The sequence below is a fragment of the Protopterus annectens genome, chromosome 4.part0, assembly GCF_019279795.1.
Source record: "Protopterus annectens isolate FY-2018-M chromosome 4.part0, PAN1.0, whole genome shotgun sequence".
Taxonomy (NCBI): Eukaryota; Metazoa; Chordata; order Ceratodontiformes; family Protopteridae; genus Protopterus; species Protopterus annectens.
Genome location: NC_056733.1, coordinates 277,155,087 through 277,175,186, shown reverse-complemented (window position 1 = coordinate 277,175,186; position 20,100 = coordinate 277,155,087). Strand labels below are relative to the sequence as shown.

Below are 20,100 nucleotides of genomic sequence, written 5' to 3'. Positions count from 1 at the left end.
AAAGGTGCTTCTAATTGAGCCCTGGTTGGCGGAGTCAAAGCAAAGTCATTGAGTCTGTCCTTGTGCAGCAGTTGTAGGTCCTGCACCACCTCTCTGGTTGGGAGGCTGCCATTGACGCCTCTGTAGGAGCCTCTAGCTTGCCCTCTACCTCTGGCACGCCTGTTCTTGCCTCTCTGAAATCTTTCTGTGTCCGGAAAGGACCAATTCTTGGTAGGCCAATTTCTGCTGAATCTTGGTGGTTGGACTTGTAGAAAATCTTTGACTGTTTGTACAGATTTTGCCTTTTCCTCAAATTTCTTTAAGACCTCCTGAGCAGTGGAGCCAAATAACTTTTGCTTTTCCAGTGGAGCATCCAGAAGCTTAGCTTTAACATGGTCTGGCAGAGATTGTTCCTTCAGCCAAGCATGCCTACGTATGACTGCACCTGTCATAGCTGACCTACATGAAGCTTCCAATGCATCATAACCACATTGTAAGAAATGGTTGCTAACCTGCTGGGAGTTGTGTACCAGATCCTGTAGTGATTTACGATCTAGGGGTTCAGGTGAAGACAGTTTCTTATGCAATTCATCTAACAAATACTCTTGGTACTGTATCATATGAAACTGACAATTTAATGCCCTCAGAGAAAGAGTAGCAGAAGTATACACTTTTTTACCCCATCTCTCTAAAGCCCTGGACTCCCTTTCAGAGGGGAGTGGATTTTTAGTGGTGGCAGCTGCAACCCCTTTAGGGCCCTGGGAAATAGTTTCTGGATCAGCAGAGTGGGCCTTGTAAAGAAAATTATGTGAGTCCGGGACCCTGTAGTACCTATCGGGTTTGACAGGGGCCGGAGGAAGAGTGTCAGGGGTTATGCTAGACTCAGAGTACACATCATCAATGACATTCAAAACAGGAGGAATAGCCAAAGGTCTATGCTGAGGTAAATGCAGAAAAGTTCTTAATCTTTTCCTGGAATCAGAGAATTCCTGGCCCTGCCATTTGAAATGCTCTCTCATAGTGTGAAGGGTCTCCCCAAAGGATAGTTCTTCAGGAGGGGAGGCAGAGGGAATAGATTCCTCTGCATCAGAATCCTCATAGGCCGAAAAAGCCTCCTCCTGGTAGTCCGAGAGAGCAGAGTCATCAGAGGCCTCCTCTGAGGAGTGGAGATCAGAGGGCTCAACCCTGGGCCTTTTGTCTAGAGGAGGTTGAGAGCCCCTAATCAAGGAAATAAGGTCCTCTGCTAAAGTAAGAATCTGTGAACTTGTAGAGGGTCCCTGAGGAATAACCCTGGGAGGCATAGCTTTTGTAAGTTTAGCAGCTTTAGCCCTGGTGAATGCCTTTATGGACATGGATGCAGGAGGCCTAGCTGCACCATGTGCTGGAGTAGTTTTGTCTAGAGGAATGGTGTCGGAAGTTTCCAAGACACCAGTTTCTGAAGGAAATTCAATAACCGACTCAGCAGGGGCCTCCGGGGCCGAGGTTGTCGGTTGAGCGGTTTCGGGGGTCGGAAGTACCAAGGACTTGGTTTCAGCCGAGATCGAGACACTCGCGGTAGGCCTGGCCGTGGTTTCAGCCGAAACCGCGGCCCGCGTGTGTCGGTCCTTGTCCTTCAGTTTCTTTATTAAATGTGAAGTCGGAGTTGAAGGAAGCACAGGCTGAACAGGCCGAGACGTCATGGTCTGGGCCTATGCAGGGGAGGCAGTAAGAGTGGAAATCCTTATGAGGTATTTGTTTCCCACAAGTTAAGCAATTATTAACTTTATCTGACATCGGCTGAGGCAAGAAAGAGTCCCCAATGGGGTACTTAGCTTTTGAAGTCTTCGGTAGCTGAATTACAGGAGCTGGCCGACCGGCACTTGCAAACTGCTTCTGCTTCGGGCACCACGCAGCAAGAAAGACTGAGGAAGATGGCGTCGGCTGACGCTTTTATACCCCAGGCGCTCTGACGTCGGGGAAAGGGCGACATCAGCCGACGCCGGACCCAGACTTTGGAATCCGGCCGACCGAAGGGCTGCCTGAGGCAGGGCAACCCATATGTGATGACTGCAGATGCATCCTTGAAGGACATCAGATCTAGACACAGATCTAATTTTTCCTGTTGAAGAAAAGCGTTTGAACTGACATATCTATGAGACTCTCAAGGAAAACAATCCTGTAGGAAGGAGTCAAACAAGACTTTTCAATGCTCTCCTGATACCCCAGTCTATGAAGGAGCTCTCTCAATTAAGTGAGAGATTTCCAAGACATTGAAAAAGACCCTGCAAAATAAGCAAGTATTCTAAGCAATGAAAAATTCTGAATAATCTGCAGTCTGCAGTAAGCTGCCACTAGAGCTAAACAATTGGTATTATTTATTGCAGCAAGGGTGTTGCCAACGTGTAATGCAGACAACTGATAGTGTAATCCAGACACAGAAAAACTTAAAAAAAAAAGTTTGAAAGCTGATGTAGGAATATGATGATAAGCATCTTTCAACTTGAGAGCAAGCAAACAAAAAAAACTACAATAGGAAATCAGTTGTAGAAGGCTGTGAAGAGATACAATTTTGAACTCTGAAACTTTCACAGACTGAGTTAGAAATGTGACTTCCTTCTTTGGTACCAGAAACATTCCTGAATTAAAAAAAAAAAAAAAAAAAAAAAAAACTTTCCCTTGAAAAGGCAGAAAAACAGGTTCTATAATCACTGAGGCAACAAATGTTGAATGATAGAGAGAAAAAGTTTGATATGGTGGGTAGGGAGGAATCTCCTGAAAAGGGGGAAAGGACTCTCATTTCCACCTGTACCTACAATGGATTTATTCTCAGAACCCATACGCCTGTTATCTGTTGCCAGAGAGAAAAATAGAGAAATATATTTTGGAGGAGATTTAAAGGTCTGCCAGGTTGGGAAGCAGGGATTAGAAGACAATCATTCAGATTTGTTGCACTGTCCTTGCTTCTGAAAAGCTCCTTTTTGGCGCCTCTTTGCCACTTTCTTTTAATATCTGCTTGCCAGAAGTTTGTTGGTTCTGTTTATTTTGCCTTTTATAAAAGGTCCTGAGATAGGTATGAAAAGTACAGTTTTGTACCTACCATAAATGTAGATGTCCGAACTGGATAGCATCTGCAGTCATAACAACTGGGTTGTCCTGTCGTCAGGCAGCCCTTCGGTCGGCCGGATTCCAAAGTCTGGGTCCGGCTTCGGCTGATGTCGCACTTCACCCGACGTCATCTCTGCTGGTCTTCAGGTATAAAGGCATCAGCCGACGCCATCTTCCTCAGTGTTTCTTGCCCCAGATGCCAGTTGCCCTCTTGGAAGGCTAAATTTTGGATAAATGCCAATGTTTCCAAAAGGATAGAAGGCAAACACAAAAAATAAGCATGTATGTACATATATACAAACAAATACACCATAAGAGACTCCCCCCACCAGCTAGCTATTAGGAGGGTAAATACCCTAGGAGTACCACAGAGGGGAAGGAGGGAGGTAATCCTGACTGCAGATGCTATCCAGTTCGGACATCTACATTTATGGTAGGTACAAAACTGTACTATGTCCTTCATGGATGCATCTGCAGTCATAACAACTGGGTAGAATACCATAGCCAACTAGGGGAGGAGGAAGAAGAACTTATGGTGTGGTTAGGATCCCTTGCAGTACAGCAGTGGCAAACCCTGCTCGGGATCTGGAATACAGAGGTAAATTATAATGCTTGGCAAATGTATGCACGGAGGTCCAAGTAGCCGCCTCAATAATGTCCTTGGTTGCCACTCCTCGTAAGAAGGCTGTGGTAGTGGCTGTTGCCCTTGTAGAATGAGGCCTTATGTTCTGTGGAATTGGTTTTCCATGGAAGGAGTAACAGAATCGTATGCAATTTCCTATCCATTTGGAGATTGTCTGTTTGGAAATTGCTTTTCCTTCCCTTCCTGTTGCATAGGCTACAAAAAGCTGGTCAGTTTTTCTGTTACTTTTGGTTCTGCTCAGGTAGTAGCGTAGCTGTCTATGTACATCCAAGGTATGCAGCATTCTTTCCCCTCTGTTTTGTGGGTTGGGGAAGAAGGTAGGTAGGTGGATTGCCTGGTTTAAAGACACTCTGGATACCACCTTAGGCATAAATGTAGGATTAGTTCTCATGGACACTCTATCTTGGTGGAAGATTAGGAAGGGTTGTACTGCCATTAGGGCCTGAAGTTCAGAAACCCTCCTTGCTGAGGTTATTGCCAGTAGGAAAGCAGTTTTCCATGATAGATGCTGTAGGTCTGCTGTTGCTGCTGGTTCAAAAGGAGGGAGTGTCAACTTTTCTAGCACAAAGTTCAAGTCCCAAGCTGGCAATGGTGGTTTCCTAGGAGGTTTTACATTCTTGATCCCTCTGAGGAACTGCCTGAGTAGAGGATGTGAAAAGACAGGTGGATCAAAGCTGTATTCTGCTGAAATAGCTGATGCATGTATCTTGATGGAGGAATAGGACAGGCCTGTATGTAGAAGCTCTGCCAAATACTCCAGAATGTTAGCAATATCTATATTGACACATCTTTTCCTCTTTCAGCACTCCAAATGACAAACCTTTTCCATTTTCCTGCATAGTTCCTTCTTGTTGAAGGTCTGCGGGCTTCAAGGATAATGTCTTTAACCCTTTGGGAAAGATCTGGATTAGTTGCTGCTATGTGATGTTCCATGCAGTCAGTTGCAAAGTTTTTAGGTTTGGATGCATGATGCTGTAGTTGTTCTGAGTTAACATCAAAGGCATCAGGGGTATTGATCACATTTTGTCCCGAGACATGCTCCTCAGCAATGGGTACCAGTGTTGTCTTGGCCAGTTCGGAGCTATCAGGATTATCCTTGGACGTTCTTCCTTGATTTTTAGTAATACCTTGTGTATCAAGGGAAGAGGTGGGAATGCATATGCTGTCCCACCTGACCTTTCCAGCTGAAGGAGAGCGAATCCACCTTCCATGCAAGTGGGTGGAATGTCCTTGTGCAGAATTTTTTGAGCTGGTGATTGAGAGGGAAGCGAATAGATCTATCTGTGGCATTCCCCATTTCTTTGTGATGGTCTTGAAGATGTCCGGGTGTAGCATCCATTCGTGAGCATCCGAGGTGGTTCTGCTTAACATGTCTGCTAGAGTGTTCTCCTTTCCGGTACAAATATTGCCTGTAACTGGATGTTGTAGCTGAGTGCCAGGTTCCAAAGGTCCAAAGTCATTCTGCATAGGGGGTATGAATGAGTGCCTCCCTGTTTGTTGATGTACCACATGACTGTGGTGTTGTCTGTCCTTATCATCAAATGGCCTTCTTTGAGAAATGGTCTGAATTTTGGATTGCCAGTTTTACTGCCAGCATTTCTTTTTGGTTGATGTGCAGGTGTAGCTGGTCCTGAGTCCACAATCCCTGTACGCATTTGTCCAGCATGTGAGCCCCCATCCTAGGTCTGAGGCGTCTGTTGTGATGGTTTGGCTTGCTCGAAAGTTGTGAAAGGGTAGGCCTGGGTTTGACTGGCATGCTTGAGCCCACCATAGGAACTCCTGTTTTAGGCATGGGATTAGTGGTATTTCTGCTTCTAGGCTGTGCCTGTGTTGGGACCATAAATTCTTTAGGTACCACTGTAGTTTTCTCATATGCAGTCTGGCATGTGGGACCAGGATTATGCATGATGCCATGAAACCCAAGGCCTGCAGAACTTTTCTTGCTGTTAGCTTGTTCTGTTTTGTTAGTGCCAAGAAGTAAAGAGGGAGTTCTTTTGTTTTCTGCAGTTAGGAATGCCATTTGTTTTACTGTGTCCAATTCAGCCAAGAATGTCCTTGTTTGGGATGGTATCAGCCTTGACTTTTGTAAATTGACTGTGTATCCCAGGGCTTGTAGCAAGTAAATGACCCTTTGTAAATCTGTTGTCAGCTTGCTTTTGTTGTCCGCTTGTAGCAGGCAGTCGTCCAGGTATGGATAAATTTGGATTCCCTGTAGTCTGCAGTGGGCGATTACTGATGCCAGGCATTTTGTGAATACTCTGGGCAGTAGATAAGCCAAAGGGCAATGCTGAGAATTGATAGTGCTCTGATCCTGCAAGAAATCTGAGGTATCTTCTGCAATTTGGTCGAATGGGGACGTGCAGGTATGCCTCCTTGAGATCTAGAGTTACCAGCCAACACTCCTTGCCCAGCATGGGAAGAAGTTGCTGTAGGGTCAGCATTTTGAATTTTGGGACAATGATGTATGTGTTTAAGATGGACAGGTCGAGAATAGGTCTCCAACTTTTTCTTTTCTTGGAACTAGGAATAGTCTGGAGTAGAATCCTTTGCCTTGTTCTGTTATTGGTACTCTTTCCACAGCTCTCATCTTTGTTAATTGCATTATCTGCTGTAGAGCTTCCAGTTTTTGATTTGGAGGCAGGTTTGGCATTCCTCTTTTGACTGGTAAAGTGTGGAAGTGGAACCAGTAACCTTGGTCTATGGTTTGCAAAATCCACTTGTCTTTTGTGATATAGTGCCAATTTTTTGAAAATAAGGCTAATTTTCCGCCTAATGGTGCTGCTATTTGTTCCCTGGTAGGCGGAGTTAGAGTCAAGTCACTGTGATTGTCCTGTTGCAGTGGTAGTGGCTGTGTCTGTGCCTCTGTTATTACCTTGCCACTGTAGTCCTCTGTAGGCACCCCTCTGGATTGATTTCTGCCTCTGGGCGTCCATTCCTGCCCTTTGGGATCTTGTGGAGTCAGGAAAGGACCAATTTTTGGCAGGCCAGTTCCTGCTAAACCTAGGGGGCTGAACCTGTAAGAAATCTTTAACCGTTTGTACAGATTTTGCCTTTTCTTCCATTTTCTTCATTACCTGCTGGGCAGGTGTACCAAACAAACTGGCCTTATCCATTGGAGCATCTAATAACTTAGCTTTAACATGAACCGGTAAGACCTGTTCCTTCAACCATGCATGTCTTCTTATCACTGTGCCAGTCATGGCTGATCTAAATGAAGCCTCCAGTGCATCATAGCCACATTTTAAAGAATGGTTACTAACCTGTTGTATGTTATTTACCATTTCTAATACATATTTCTTATCTATAGAGTCATCAGAGGATAGCTTTTTAGTTAACTGATCAAGCATAAACTCTTGGTATTGTATCATGTGAAACTGACAGTTTAAAGCTCTAGCTGAGAGAGTAGCAGAGGTGTAAACTTTTTTGCCCCATCTGTCTAAAGACCTGGACTCCCTTTCAGAAGGAATAGGGTTTTTTGCTGTGGTCGAGGCTACTGCCTTAGGCCCCTGGGATATAGTTTCGGGGTCTGCAAGAGGGGCCTTGTATAGGTGGTGATGAGTGTCTGGCACCCTGTAAAATCTGGTTTGGCAGGGGCTGGAGGTAAGGAATCAGGTGCAGTGCAGACATCATTAAATGCAACATCCACAACAGAAAGGACAGGAGGTATAGCTAAGGGCCTATGTTGTGGTAAGTGCAGAAAAGTTCTAAGTCTTTTTCTGGAATCTGAGAAATCCTGTTCCTGCCATTGGAATTGTTCTCTCATGGCATGTAAGGTTTCCCCAAAGGAGAATTCCTCTGGTGGAGAGGCAGCTGGAATGGATTCTTCAGCATCGAGTCTTCATAATTGGAAAAAGGAGCCTCTGGCTGGTCTGTAATATCTGAGTCATCCGCAGAATCATCAGAGGACACAGCCTCGGGGGGCTCTGCTCTAGGTCTCTTTTCTGGGGGCTGAGAGGCCCTGTCTGGGTGAGATTGAGATCCCCTAATTAAGGATATTAAATCTTCTGCCAGAGTAAGCATTTGTGAACTAGAAGTGGGCCTGGTTGAGGGAGGTTTAACAGGCACTGATTTAGTAGATTTGGCTGCTTTAGCCCTGGCAAAGGCCTTAATAGACATGGCTGCAGGAGGCCTAGCAGCACCATGTGCTGGGCTAGAGACATCCAAAGGGATGGTGTCTGATAAGTCAGTAGTAACCACAGTTGTAGGTAAAATTTCTGAGGCTGATTCAAATAAAGTAGCAGGAACCTCAGTAGTAGTCATTGATTCGGCTGTATATTGATCAGTTTTCTCGGTTTCGGCTGAAACCGAGACACTCGCGGTTTGCTTAACCGTGGTTTCGGCCGAAACTGCGGACATGAATGTCGGTCTTTTCTTTGCGTTTTTAACAATTTGGGTAGTCGGAGGATCCGGCGGCATAATGTACGCAAAATCTGAGCGAAAAACTGTTCAGCAAACTCCGACCGCGCCTAAGCGTTCGTCGGTTGAAGGAAGCACAGGCGAACAGGCTGCTACGTCGTGGTCTGGGCCTAAACAAGGCAAACAGTAAGAGTGGAAATCTTTATGAGGTATTTGTTTCCCACAAGTTAAACAGTTATTGACTTTTTCTGACATCGGCTGAGGCAAGAAAGAGTCCCCAGCGGGTACTTAGCTTTAGAAGTCTTGAGTAGTATTCGGTAGTAGTAATTTCTGGATCTGACCGACCGGCACTTGCGAACAGCTTCTGCTTGGCCGCAGCGGCAAGAAAGACTGAGGAAGATGGCGTCGGCTGATGCCTTTATACCCGAAGACCAGCAGAGATGACGTCGGGTGAAGTGCGACATCAGCCGAAGCCGGACCCAGACTTTGGAATCCGGCCGACCGAAGGGCTGCCTGACGACAGGACAACCCAGTTGTTATGACTGCAGATGCATCCATGAAGGACATCTTTACAAACTTGAAAAAGAAAGGCTGAAAAATCTGAAACATCCCTAGAACCAGTTTTCCTCTCTCACCACACTTTTGCAGTACCTCAGCAGCAGCAGGAACATGCTCCCTATCCAAGGTGTCTCAGCTTAAATATCCTCAGGTAAATTTTGAAAACATAACTGTTCAAACCTTTCATACCTCTTCTTGAGAAGTTGCTACGGGAATTGTTATCAACTGAGTGATAAGCGCACTTTAAATAATATTTAATTACATGAGAAATAACAAGCAATAAGTATGTTTAGACAGAGCTTTCCCTTAGAAGAGGAAAAAGTGCCTAAAATGTTCCTCATTCTCAGACGAATCAGCAAAAGCTTTAACATGTGAGTTTAACATTTAATAACTATAAAATTATGTGTGGCAGAAGACTTTCACTTTTCTCCCCAAATCTATTAAACACTTTTCTGTCTTTACCAGAAGGACACGGATTCATGTTTACCAAATATTTAGCTGCAGCAGCATTTCTCCAATAAATCACTACAGGATCAGATCTGGTATTAGAAAATAAAAATCCATAAAACTGTGAGGAATTTTATATAATCTATGCGCCTTCTTAGGGTCTGCAGGCTGGTTTGTCAGGCATGTTACAATCTGAAATAAAAACATCCTCCCAAGCTGGAAGAATAGGAGGAAAGTACAGTTTTGTACCTACCATAAATGTAGATGTTCGAGTGTTCACCCTGCTGCAGTCATCACACTTGGGTTATCCTGCCATCAGGCGGTCCCCGCAGTCAGCCCAAATTCCAAAGTCTTGGTCCGGCGTCGGTTGCTGTCGCTTCTTCGCTGACGTCAGTGTGCCAGGGGTATATAAGAGGCATCCAACGCCATTTTCTTCAGTTTTTCTTGCCCCAGATGTCAGGTGCCCCCAATAGGTAGGCAAAAAAAAATATATATATATATATATATATATATATATATACACACACACACACACACACACACACACACACACACACACATATAGCTATATAAAAATAAAACAAAACCCTTAGGCACATGCAAATACACCACAGAGGTAGTATAGGATAGAGTGGTAGAGATAAGTTCAGCTGTTTCAAAGGGGATGGAGGGAGGGTAACCTGGACTGCAGCAGGGTGAACACTCGAACATCTACATTTATGGTAGGTACAAAACTGTACTGTGTTCATCGTGTTACCCTGCTGCAGTCATCACACATGGGTTGAATCCCAAAGCTAAGGATGGGAGGTGGAGTCAAACAGGGTTAGAAGAAGCTAGTAGGCCATGCAAAACTGCAGTGGCAAAACCTGCTCTAGTCTTAAGATTATAGAGGTAGGTGACGGTGTTTGGTGAAGGTGTGCACTGAACTCCAAGTTGCAGCTTCCAGAATATCCGTGTTTGGCACTCCCCTGAGAAAGGCTGCTGATGTAGCTGTAGCCCTGGTGGAGTGGGACCTAATGTTGGCAGGTTTCTGGTTTCCCATGATGTGAGTAGCAGAAACGTATGCAATGCCCTATCCATTTAGAAATGGTCTGTTTTGAGATAGCTTTTCCTTGTGATCCTGTAGCATAGGCTACAAAGAGCTGGTCAGTTTTTCTGAGAGCCTTAGTTTTATCCAAGTAGAACGTAATTGCCTGTGAATGTCCAAAGAGTGCAGGAGTCTTTCTCCTTTGTTCTGGGGATTTGGGAAGAAGGTGGGCAAGTGAATGGTTTGGTTTAGGGCCACACTGGATACCACCTTTGGCATAAAGGAAGGGTTAGTTCGTAGAGAGACTCTGTCTTGATGAAAAATGAGGAAGGGCTCCACTGCCATTACTGCCTGTAGCTCTGAGACTCTTCTAGCTGAGGTTATTGCTAGTAGTAGGGCAGTTTTCCATGAAAGAAATTTTAAATCACCTGAAAAAGCTGGTTCAAAGGGCGGCAATGTAAGCTTTTCCAGAACAAAGTTGAGATCCCAAGTAGGTGTTGGAGCTCTCCTTGGCGGTCTTAAGTTCGTACCTCAGAGGGGTAGTAGTCTTAGGAGTGGATGTGAGAATAAAGGAGGATCCGTGCTGTAATGAGTTGAAATTGCTGAGGCGTGGATTTTAATAGATGAAAAGGAAAGTCCTTTGTGTAACATCTCAGTTAAATATTGTAGAATCTGAGGGATGTTTGGATCATGGGGATTTAGGCCTTTAGCCTGGTTCCAGGTGCAAAATCTTTTCCATTTGTCTGAATAGGTTTTCCTGGTACTGGGCCTCCTGGCCTCCAGAATGACATCCATAACAGCTTTGGATAAAGGTGTTGGCTGGTTGTTTAGGTAATTTGTCATGCAGCCAGGTTTAAAGTCTTGAGCTGGCTGTGTAGAATCTGATTGTCTCGCTGGGTGAGCAGGTGAGGAATTTGTGGCAAAATCCATGGTGGGCCGTGGGCCATGTTCCTTAAAATTGGATACCACTGCTGGCATGGCCAGTCTGGTGCAACGAGTATCATTTGTGGCCTCTCTAATCTGACTTTCAGCAGTACCTTGGATAGAAGAGGCAGTGGAAGGAAGGCATACACTGTCAATGTTTTCCAAATGAATGAGAGGGCGTCCACTTTTCAAGCTAATGGATGGAAGGTCCATGTGCAAAATTTTTGAAGTTGGTGGTTGTGGGGGCTTGCAAACAGATCTATGTCTGGGCGTCCCCATTTTTGAGCTATCATTGCAAATACTTGTGGATCTAGTTTCCATTCGTGTGGATCCATGATGTTTCTTCTTAGGTCGTCTGTTTTTCTTTCCTGGCAGGAATTGTGCTTGTAATTGAACCTGGTAAGACAGTGCAGTGCATTGTTCCACAAGGTCATTGCTTGCCTGCATAGAGGGTAGGAATGTGTGCCCCCTTGCTTGTTTATGTACCACATTACTGTGGTATTGTCCGCGTCTTTATTATTAGTTGTCCTGGGTGTAGAAGGTCCTTGAAAGCTGTTAGGGCATTCTGTAGTGCTAGCATTTCTTTTTGATTGATATGCAGATGCCTCTGACCTGAAGTCCATTTGCCCTGAATGCACTGCTCTACCATGTGTGCTCCCCAGGCATAGTCCGATGCATCTGTTGTCATAGTTTGCCTGGCTTTGGGTATGGTGAAAGGCTGACCCTTGTTGAGGTGACATGCCTGTGCCCACCATAGAAACTCCTGTTGAAGGCAGGGAATGAGTGGTATCATTGTTTCCAAGCTGCAGCTGTGCCGAGTCCATACACTTTTCAGGTACCATTGTAATTTCCTCATATGCAGTTTTAGAAATGGTATTAGTAGTATGCAAGATGCCATGAATCCCAAGGCCTGCAGAATTTTTCTTGCAGGGAGTTGGGTCTTTGTTGCCATTATTTTGAAATATTGAATCAGCTGTCGTTGTTTGTCTGGCGTGAGATAAGCCATCTGGGCCACTGTATTCAAGCTGGCACCCACGAATATTATGTTTTGTGCGGGCACTAGTTTTGATTTTTTTTCGTTTACTGTGTACCCTAGGAAACTTAGAAGGTGTTTGACAAATGCCAGATGCTTAAAAAGAATGTCCTTGCTTTCTGCTTGAATAAGGCAGTCGTCCAGGTATGGGTATATTTGAATTCCTTTTTGTCTGCAGTATGCAATTACTGGTGCCAGGCATTTTGTGAAGACCCTGGGCGCAGTAGAAAAGCCAAAGGGCAGTGCAGAGAATTGATATTGTGTTGAACCTGCAATGAAGCGGAGGTATCTTCTGCAATTTTGTCTGATAGAGACATGCAGGTATGCCTCCTTGAGGTCCAAAGTGACTAACCAAGCATTCTTGCCCAGCATGGGAAGAAGCTGCTGTAGTGTTAGCATCTTGAATTTTGGTACTTGCAGATAGGTGTTCAGAATTGAAAGCTCCAGAATGGGTCTCCATGCTTTGTCCTTTCTTGGGACTAGGAAGAGTCTTGAGTAAAATCCTTGTCCTTGCTCCTGTGTAGGTACCTGTTGAATGGCTCTCATGTCCATGAGAGCTGTAATTTGTTTTTGTGCCTTTGCCCATTGATTTGGTGGCAGGTTTGGCATTCCTTTGATCCTTGGTAAGGTATGAAAGTGGAATCTGTATTCTTGAGAGACAATGTTTAGAACCCATTTGTCTTTTGTGATGATGTGCCTGTTGTCTGCAAAAAATGCTGGTTTTCCTCCCAAGGGAGCTGCCAGGAGAGATTTGCTTGGTAATTTGAGGATAGAGTCTTTGTGTTTGTCTTCTGCTAGCTTGGGGCCTGTCTTCTCCTCTTTTCTGGGTAGCAGAACCCCATTGGCGAGGTTTGTAAGGGCCCTGTGACTGACCTCTGCCCCTTGGGCGTCTGTATTTGCCCCTCTGTGATCTGTCTGAAGCTGGAAAGGACCAGTTTTTTGTTGGCCAATTTCTGCTGAAACGAGGGGGTTGTACCTGCAAAAAATCCTTGACCGTTTGCATAGACTTTGCCTTATCCTCCATTTTCTTTAAAACCTCTTCTGCTTTGATACCAAATAATACATCCTGTTGTAAAGGTGCATCCAATAATTTTGCTTTAACGTGGTCAGGGAGGGTTTGTTCTTTTAACCAAGCATGTCTACGTTATGACAGAGCCAGTAACAGCTGCTCTACAGGAAGCTTCCAATGAATCAAATCCGCATTGTAAAGTATGTTTGCCCACCTGTTCAGCTGCATGCAACAGATCCTGCATTTCCTTGAATTCAGACTGTTCTGAATGTGTGCTCATTTTTTGTTTTAACTGAGACATTAGAATTGCTGATATTTCAACATGTGAAACTGGCAATTTAATGCTTTTATAGCCAGAGTTGCTGAGGTGTATATTTTCTTTCCCCATCTATCTAGGGCTCTGGAATCCCTTTCAGAGGGCACAGGATTTTTAGCCATAGAAGCTTTTGCTCCCTTAGGACCCTGGGAAATTGTTTCTGGGTCAGCTACAGGGCTTTTATAAAGGAATTTGTGTGAGTCAGGTACTCTGTAGTATCTGTCTGGTTTGGCTGGAGCAGGAGGTAGAGAATCTGGATTTAAACTAGACTCCAAGTAAACATCATCCACAATATCTAAAACAGGAGGGAATAGCAAGAGGTCTGTGCTGGGGTAGTAAAAGGAACTCTCGGAGCCTTTTCTTAGAATCTGAGTAATCCTGGCCTTCCCAGTGGAAATGTTCCCTCATGGTATGTAAAGTTTCCCCAAAGGAGTAATCTTCAGGGGGAGATGCTGAGGGAATAGAGTCTTCAGCATCAGAGTCTTCATAAGGTGGAAAAGTGTAATCCTGTTCCTCAGAGGAATCTGAGGAGAGTGAAACCTGGTCAGAGGATGCATAGTCCTCCTCCTGTCTTGGTCTTTTTAACCCCGATAAGGGTAATCAAATCTTCAGCCATCTTAAGCATCTGTTTCTTAGGCATGGGGCCTTGAACTGTAGACTGATGTACAGTTTTCTTAGGTTTTAAAGGAGTTTTAAGCTTAGCATAAGATTTAATGGTGTGTGTAGTCGGTCTGAAGACACCTTCTGCAACCGAAGGTGTTTCCACTGCACCGGTGTCTACTTCTGCTCCGGTGTCGGTAGATAGCTGTGTCGGCCTAGAAGGCTCCGCTTGGGAATCCGCAGTTGTCTGGGGTTCCAGTTCTGCGGTCATCAGGGGCTGCGTAGGCACCTCACTGAAAACCGGAGAACCGGCGACAGGCCCAGCTGAGGCCTCGGAGTCTGGCTTGTTCCTAGGCTGCATGTCCTTATCCTTGTGTTTTTTATGTATGGCGGTCGTCGGCTGCTCTGACGGCATGATATAATTAAATTTCCTACCAAAGAAATGCCGTGCGAAGTCAAAACGGCGTTTGATAGTTCGTTTATTAAACCTAGTGCAAAACCGACAACCTGTGACGTCGTGATCTGGGCCTAGGCAAGGAATACAATAGGAATGGAAGTCCTTATGAGGTAGTTGCTTCCCACAAGAAATGCAATTGTTAACTTTTTCTGACATAGGACTGAGGCAAGAAAATGTTCCCCAACGGGGTACTTAGCTTTATTGAAGACTTTGTACTAAAATTCAAATCGAAAATCTCAGGTGTCGGCCGACCGGCACTTGCGAACTGCTTCTGCTTCGGGCACCACACGGCAAGAAAGACTGAAGAAAATGGCGTTGGATGCCTCTTATATACCCCTGGCGCACTGACGTCAGGGAAGAAGCGACAGCAACCGACGCCGGACCAAGACTTTGGAATTCGGGCCGACTGCGGGACCGCCTGACGTCAGGATAACCCAAGTGTGATGACTGCAGCAGGGTAACACGATGAACATCAGGAAGAGGCTATGAACATTCTAGTTTTAAAGAAAATAGAATGTCATTATGTTCCCACTGAAAAAAATGGATTCATTCTAGACATGGATTCAGACAAAAAAAAAAAGTCTTCCAAATGGACTAACAGAATAATTACTCCGTTTAGAATCAGAATCAGATATCTGAGGAAAAAAGAAATTGCTCTTTCATACTCACTCCCCTGTTCAAAATACTGTGAAGACTCAGAAAATTTAATGATTCCTTTTTCTTTTACAAGTAAAATTAGAACAACAAGGGTCTAAAGCCTGAACTAAACCCTGAGCCAAGCCCAGTAAATCATCCTTTGTCCAAAGTAACAGAGAGGAAAAGAAATATAAATGTTTAACTTTTTTTGCTTCTACTTAACATAAATTTCCAATTCCAGTTAGGAAAATCACCCAAGTGAGCAGGCAACTCAATATGGCTAGACAAGAGAACCATTCCCATTCAATCCTCTTGAAACTAACAAAAGTGGTTCTCCCACACACAAGGAGCACTCCAATATATTCTCAGTCTTCTAAGCAGCATTCTCCTGCTGAATAAAGAAGCTTTTAATTTGAAAGCATTGAGTGAAAGTCTTTTCTTTAGCAGTATGAGATCTGCTAACCACTCCTTCTCCTATAATAAGGAACTGCAGCTGCAACTGCAAGCGAACTAGCAGGCCAGGACCAATGAACAGCATCAAAAGACAGAGATACCCACCATCCTAGAGAAGGTGGAAGCTGGTTTAATCCCCATTCTCACCTATAAACAGGCAAGTAACTCCACCTTTAAAGCATTCTCCTCAACATCTTACATACAGCAATTGAGTATTACTTGCCCCCACAATCACCCAAGCAGCACTATCGCTACTTGCGGATGACAGATCAGGAAAGAGGTTTGACTTTTACTGGCCCATCTACAAACCCTTAATGGCTTGATGCATTTCATCAATGACCCTGCTGTGCAAGAAATCTGTCACAAGTAGAGCAGTTTAGAACTGACACAGCAGGGGTGACAGAAGCACAAAATCCTATTTCCAAACCTGTCCATTACTTTTAACTTCTTGTCTGAAGGTTGGTGGTGGTGGGGGGTGTGCCTTCTTACAACCTGCTGCAGAGACCAGGGTATCAATCTGCAGGATCTCAGCCCCAAGGCCTACTATCTAAAGGATGGAGTATGCTATCTGCCTTCTTTGGAACTGGGGTCACAGTGTTGGGGCTTTCCTAAACAGCCATGGACCCAGGAAGACAGAGTGGTATAGAAGGTATAGGGTCAGTTGCCAATATCTGCACTGCTGCATTAATTCTAAACATTCCCCAAACTTGGGAGGAATAAAGGGATCTGTCAGCCCCCTTCAAGGGGGAATCCAAAGAGGAGTCTAAATGTTTTGACTTGAAAGTGGCTTCCTTAGTCTCTTGGGGGAGGGGGACAAGAAGACTCTCTTAGGGTGGAATGCTTCCCTGAGTGGCTCTAGATGGGTTGCGAACACTCCAACCTTGTTATGGAATAGCAAGTTGTATAAAAGCTCATGTGCAGGCTATTCTGTAATGAAAGCAGCAGGCTGAATATACAAGGCTGACATCAAGCTTGGCATTCATACAGCCAGACTTTATGTTGAGTCAACACCAAAAACTGTAGAGCTGCTGACAGCACTGCAATTGAATATCCTGGGACTGGGTAAGTAAGCACCAACACCAACAATGATGGTTTTGGTGTTCACCTCAAAATGGTGATGCCTTGCATAAGCACTGACAATATCATTCTTGTTGACATAAGAGAATGGATGTTAACATCTTGACCACACAGGTATTCACAGTGCTGGAAGCACTGATGTTGTACTGTGTAGTACTGTGTAATATTTATTTGCTTTTCTTTTATTAGCTTGTCAACCAGATAGGCCTGCTGGACAACTGTCCCTTTTCAGCAGAGATCAGGGAGCACTGACTAGCTCGGAGCCACATACCAGGCAAATGGAGATGACAAGAATCAAACCCTAAACCACTAACTACAGGAAGCAACTTAACAGTTCAATGCCATAAACATTTAACGGCCTGAACAATCGTAGCTGACAGCATTGTGTACAGTACAAAGATTGCACTCAAAATCAGGATATATTATAGGACTGGTTGGAAAAGTTGTAAAGACTGCATAAGTCTTAGGCTGCAGACTAAAACAAAAGTTGTACCTGCACCCAACAGAAAGGGCAGGGAAAGGAGCAAAAGAACATCTACCATGAGCCCTCAACATAGTCTCTCCCAATCTGGGCATTGCAGGACTTTGTGCAGATATGGGTGTATCCGGTCTTGACTGCTAACACCTAAGAAAGCTTAATAGCACCTGTTACAAGAGTTGGTCACCTGAAGAGAAATTCTGGATGCTGGCTCTTCCATGCTGGCAGAGGGTGGAGAGACTGGCAGGAAACAGATACAAGAGAACCAAATGTTTTCATTTCACTTTAGGACAACATAATCCCAAAGTTGTTCAGGTGAGGTAGAGGATGAATCTGACAATTCACCAGATTTCCTGACACAAACATACCACTTTAGTAAATAAAATGTTAAATGTTGCTTCACAATTTATATGAAAGCCTCACGGAACTCTTACAAATAGCATGCTTAGAGAGATTATGAGTATCCCCGGTAGACAAAAAGACCAAGGCATCAGTAAGCAAAATGAATTTTCCTTCCATTGCTGTGCTTATGGAAAACACTTTCTGTAGTGTGAAATCTGGGTCTGAGTCTAAATAGAAAGTAACAGTACTGACAAAAAAGTCTAAAAACTATTCAACAACCCCCACCCAAAAACTGAATCAGAGCAGAGAAAAGTTACTGAGAGATAAAAACCCAAAATTTAAACTCGCTCACTTTTACTGTAAAAATGCTCACAGGAAAAAAGACTGCAGTTTTGGTCTGCTTTCCCTGAACAGCAATAAAGCATGGCAAAGCTTATCTGGAGAAACTTGTTACTGCAGTCCTGGATAGGAAAGGAGGACAGCACTATGCAGCTTGGGAAAGCATAATCTTCTATTCGGTCTAATTTCTGAACTTGCTAAAATGCATCACACACACACACACACACACACACACACACACACACACACACAAATACTACTAACAATACTTGACTAATTTTTCTTCCATTGTTTCTCATTTAAGAATGACAAAAATAAGAAGCTAATGTTAAAATGGCAAAGTTTAGAACACAGCACGTAGTGTTTCCTAACAGCAGCTAATAACAGTATAATCAGAGGTGTATAAATCTGATGGAAGCATGTCTTCCCAGGAGTTAAACAGTGGGGAAAATTAAAGGTAATGAACAGATGGGACAACCAAGTCAACTCAGTTCCCTAAAACCCCTGAGTTTCACAAAAATAACACAAGTGTGAATATAACGACATCCAAGCTGTCATAGTTTAGCAAAACAGCCAGAATTCACAACAGATCTTTACAATCCATTATTCACAATAATTTGCAAACCGCTAACTATGACCACAGTTTGAATATTGGCTCGAACAATGGAACAGGTAGATGTGTTGGGGATAGGACTGAATAGCAACTGTCAGCTCCCCCATGGGGGGGGGGGGGTCCTAGTCAGCTATCCAGTACAAGCAGAGGTTTACATCAAGATGACTAACTGGGAGGACGTAGACTGGGCTTTCCTAGCTGTTGATGACAGCTGTCAGGAAGCATGTGTTTGGAAACACACACACACACATATACATACACACACACACACACACACACACACACACACACACACACACAAGGCACTGGAGGCCCAAAGACACACACACACACACACACACACACCACATGGAAGGCACTGGAGGCCAAAAGGCAATGTAGTGCCTAAGTCAACCAATAGTGTTGTGTGATTGGGGGGGGGGGTTAGGGTGAAACTGTCCAGCAACCAGCATTAATGAAGCATCATTACGGGCATGTTTGAATCAGGCTATGAAATGTACTGGAAAGTACATATTGATTTAAAAGGGTGGCACAGTGATGCAGCAAATAGTCTTCTGGTTCGATTCTCTGCTGGAGTGCCTTCTGTACGGAGTCTGCATGTCCTCCGTGTTTGTTTGGGTTTCTTTTGGGTGCTCTGGTTTCTTCCACATTCCAAAGACATGCAGTAGGTGAACTGGACACTAAATTGGCCATAGGTGTGCTAGTCTGTGGTATGAAGAACAGCCATGGCAGGCCTAGCCACCCGGCAGTGTGAACCTTGGCTCTAGATGACTGTCACTGGTGAATTGTCACCCTGACCCCATCTGTAAAAATGGGGATAAAGAGATTGTGAATAGATGGAAGTACATACTGATTAAGACTCAGTGAAAAATTTTACACGCCACTTTTTCTGAAACTTCTTATTCAAAATCACTATAAGGCATGCATTATGATTCCAGAGATAGGAATAAGGGACCTATAGCCTTTAACATCAAAATTAAGTGATATGCCAAATACACAGATCCTTGCATTCAACATCAAATACAAAAATGCAGTAAGACTTACTTTGTAATTCAGGATGTATCATATCACCCAGGTTTGGTTCTTCTCCCCACCAGAATATCCATAATTCCTTGCACTCTGGTTTTACATCACGCCTCCATACACACAGCAGATTGGACTGCAAGCAACGGATGAAGCTCTGCAAGATTGGATCATCCTGAGCAGGGGCTGAAATTACAGGACCACAGTCCCCGTGCCCTTTAAAGTTGTATCTACGCCACTTTATACCGGTGAGTTCAGCCTATGGGAATGGAATGGGAAAAGCAACAATTAGCCAAAGAAGACATATTTAGATAAATCCGAAAAACACCAACAACAGCAACAAAATAAAAAAACACAATTCCAGCACTGCACCAGCAATTTTTATTTCAAAAGCGATCTGGTACCTCGGCAATTCGCCTTCATGGATCACATGAAGGCGAATTGCCGAGGTACCAGATCGCTTTTGAAATAAAAATTGCTGGTGCAGTGCTGGAATTGTGTTTTTTATATTTAGATAAATCACTGACATGGTATCTTCTCTTAGATATCATAAACTCATATCACAGTGTTCCTGTGACAGTATAAAATGTGACAAAGTGGATAGTTCATTCACAATCTAGACTAGAGCAAATTTCATCTCTTCTGAAAACACTTTAAGATTATCCTAATAAATTGTTAACAATAACAACACTCTATGCCCCTTACA

General features: G+C 44.1%; 1 protein-coding gene across 4 annotated transcripts in view; it reads right to left on the bottom strand.

Moving 5' to 3' along the window:
- MED13L (mediator complex subunit 13L) overlaps positions 1-20,100 on the bottom strand; it is a 3,068,540-nt gene that overhangs the window by 2,910,434 nt on the left and 138,006 nt on the right. For all 4 annotated transcript variants that reach the window (XM_044068259.1, XM_044068260.1, XM_044068261.1 and 1 more), the window contains exon 2: positions 19,416-19,653. In XM_044068259.1, coding sequence (XP_043924194.1) covers positions 19,416-19,653 — 238 coding nt within the window. The remainder of the gene's footprint in view (positions 1-19,415; positions 19,654-20,100) is intronic.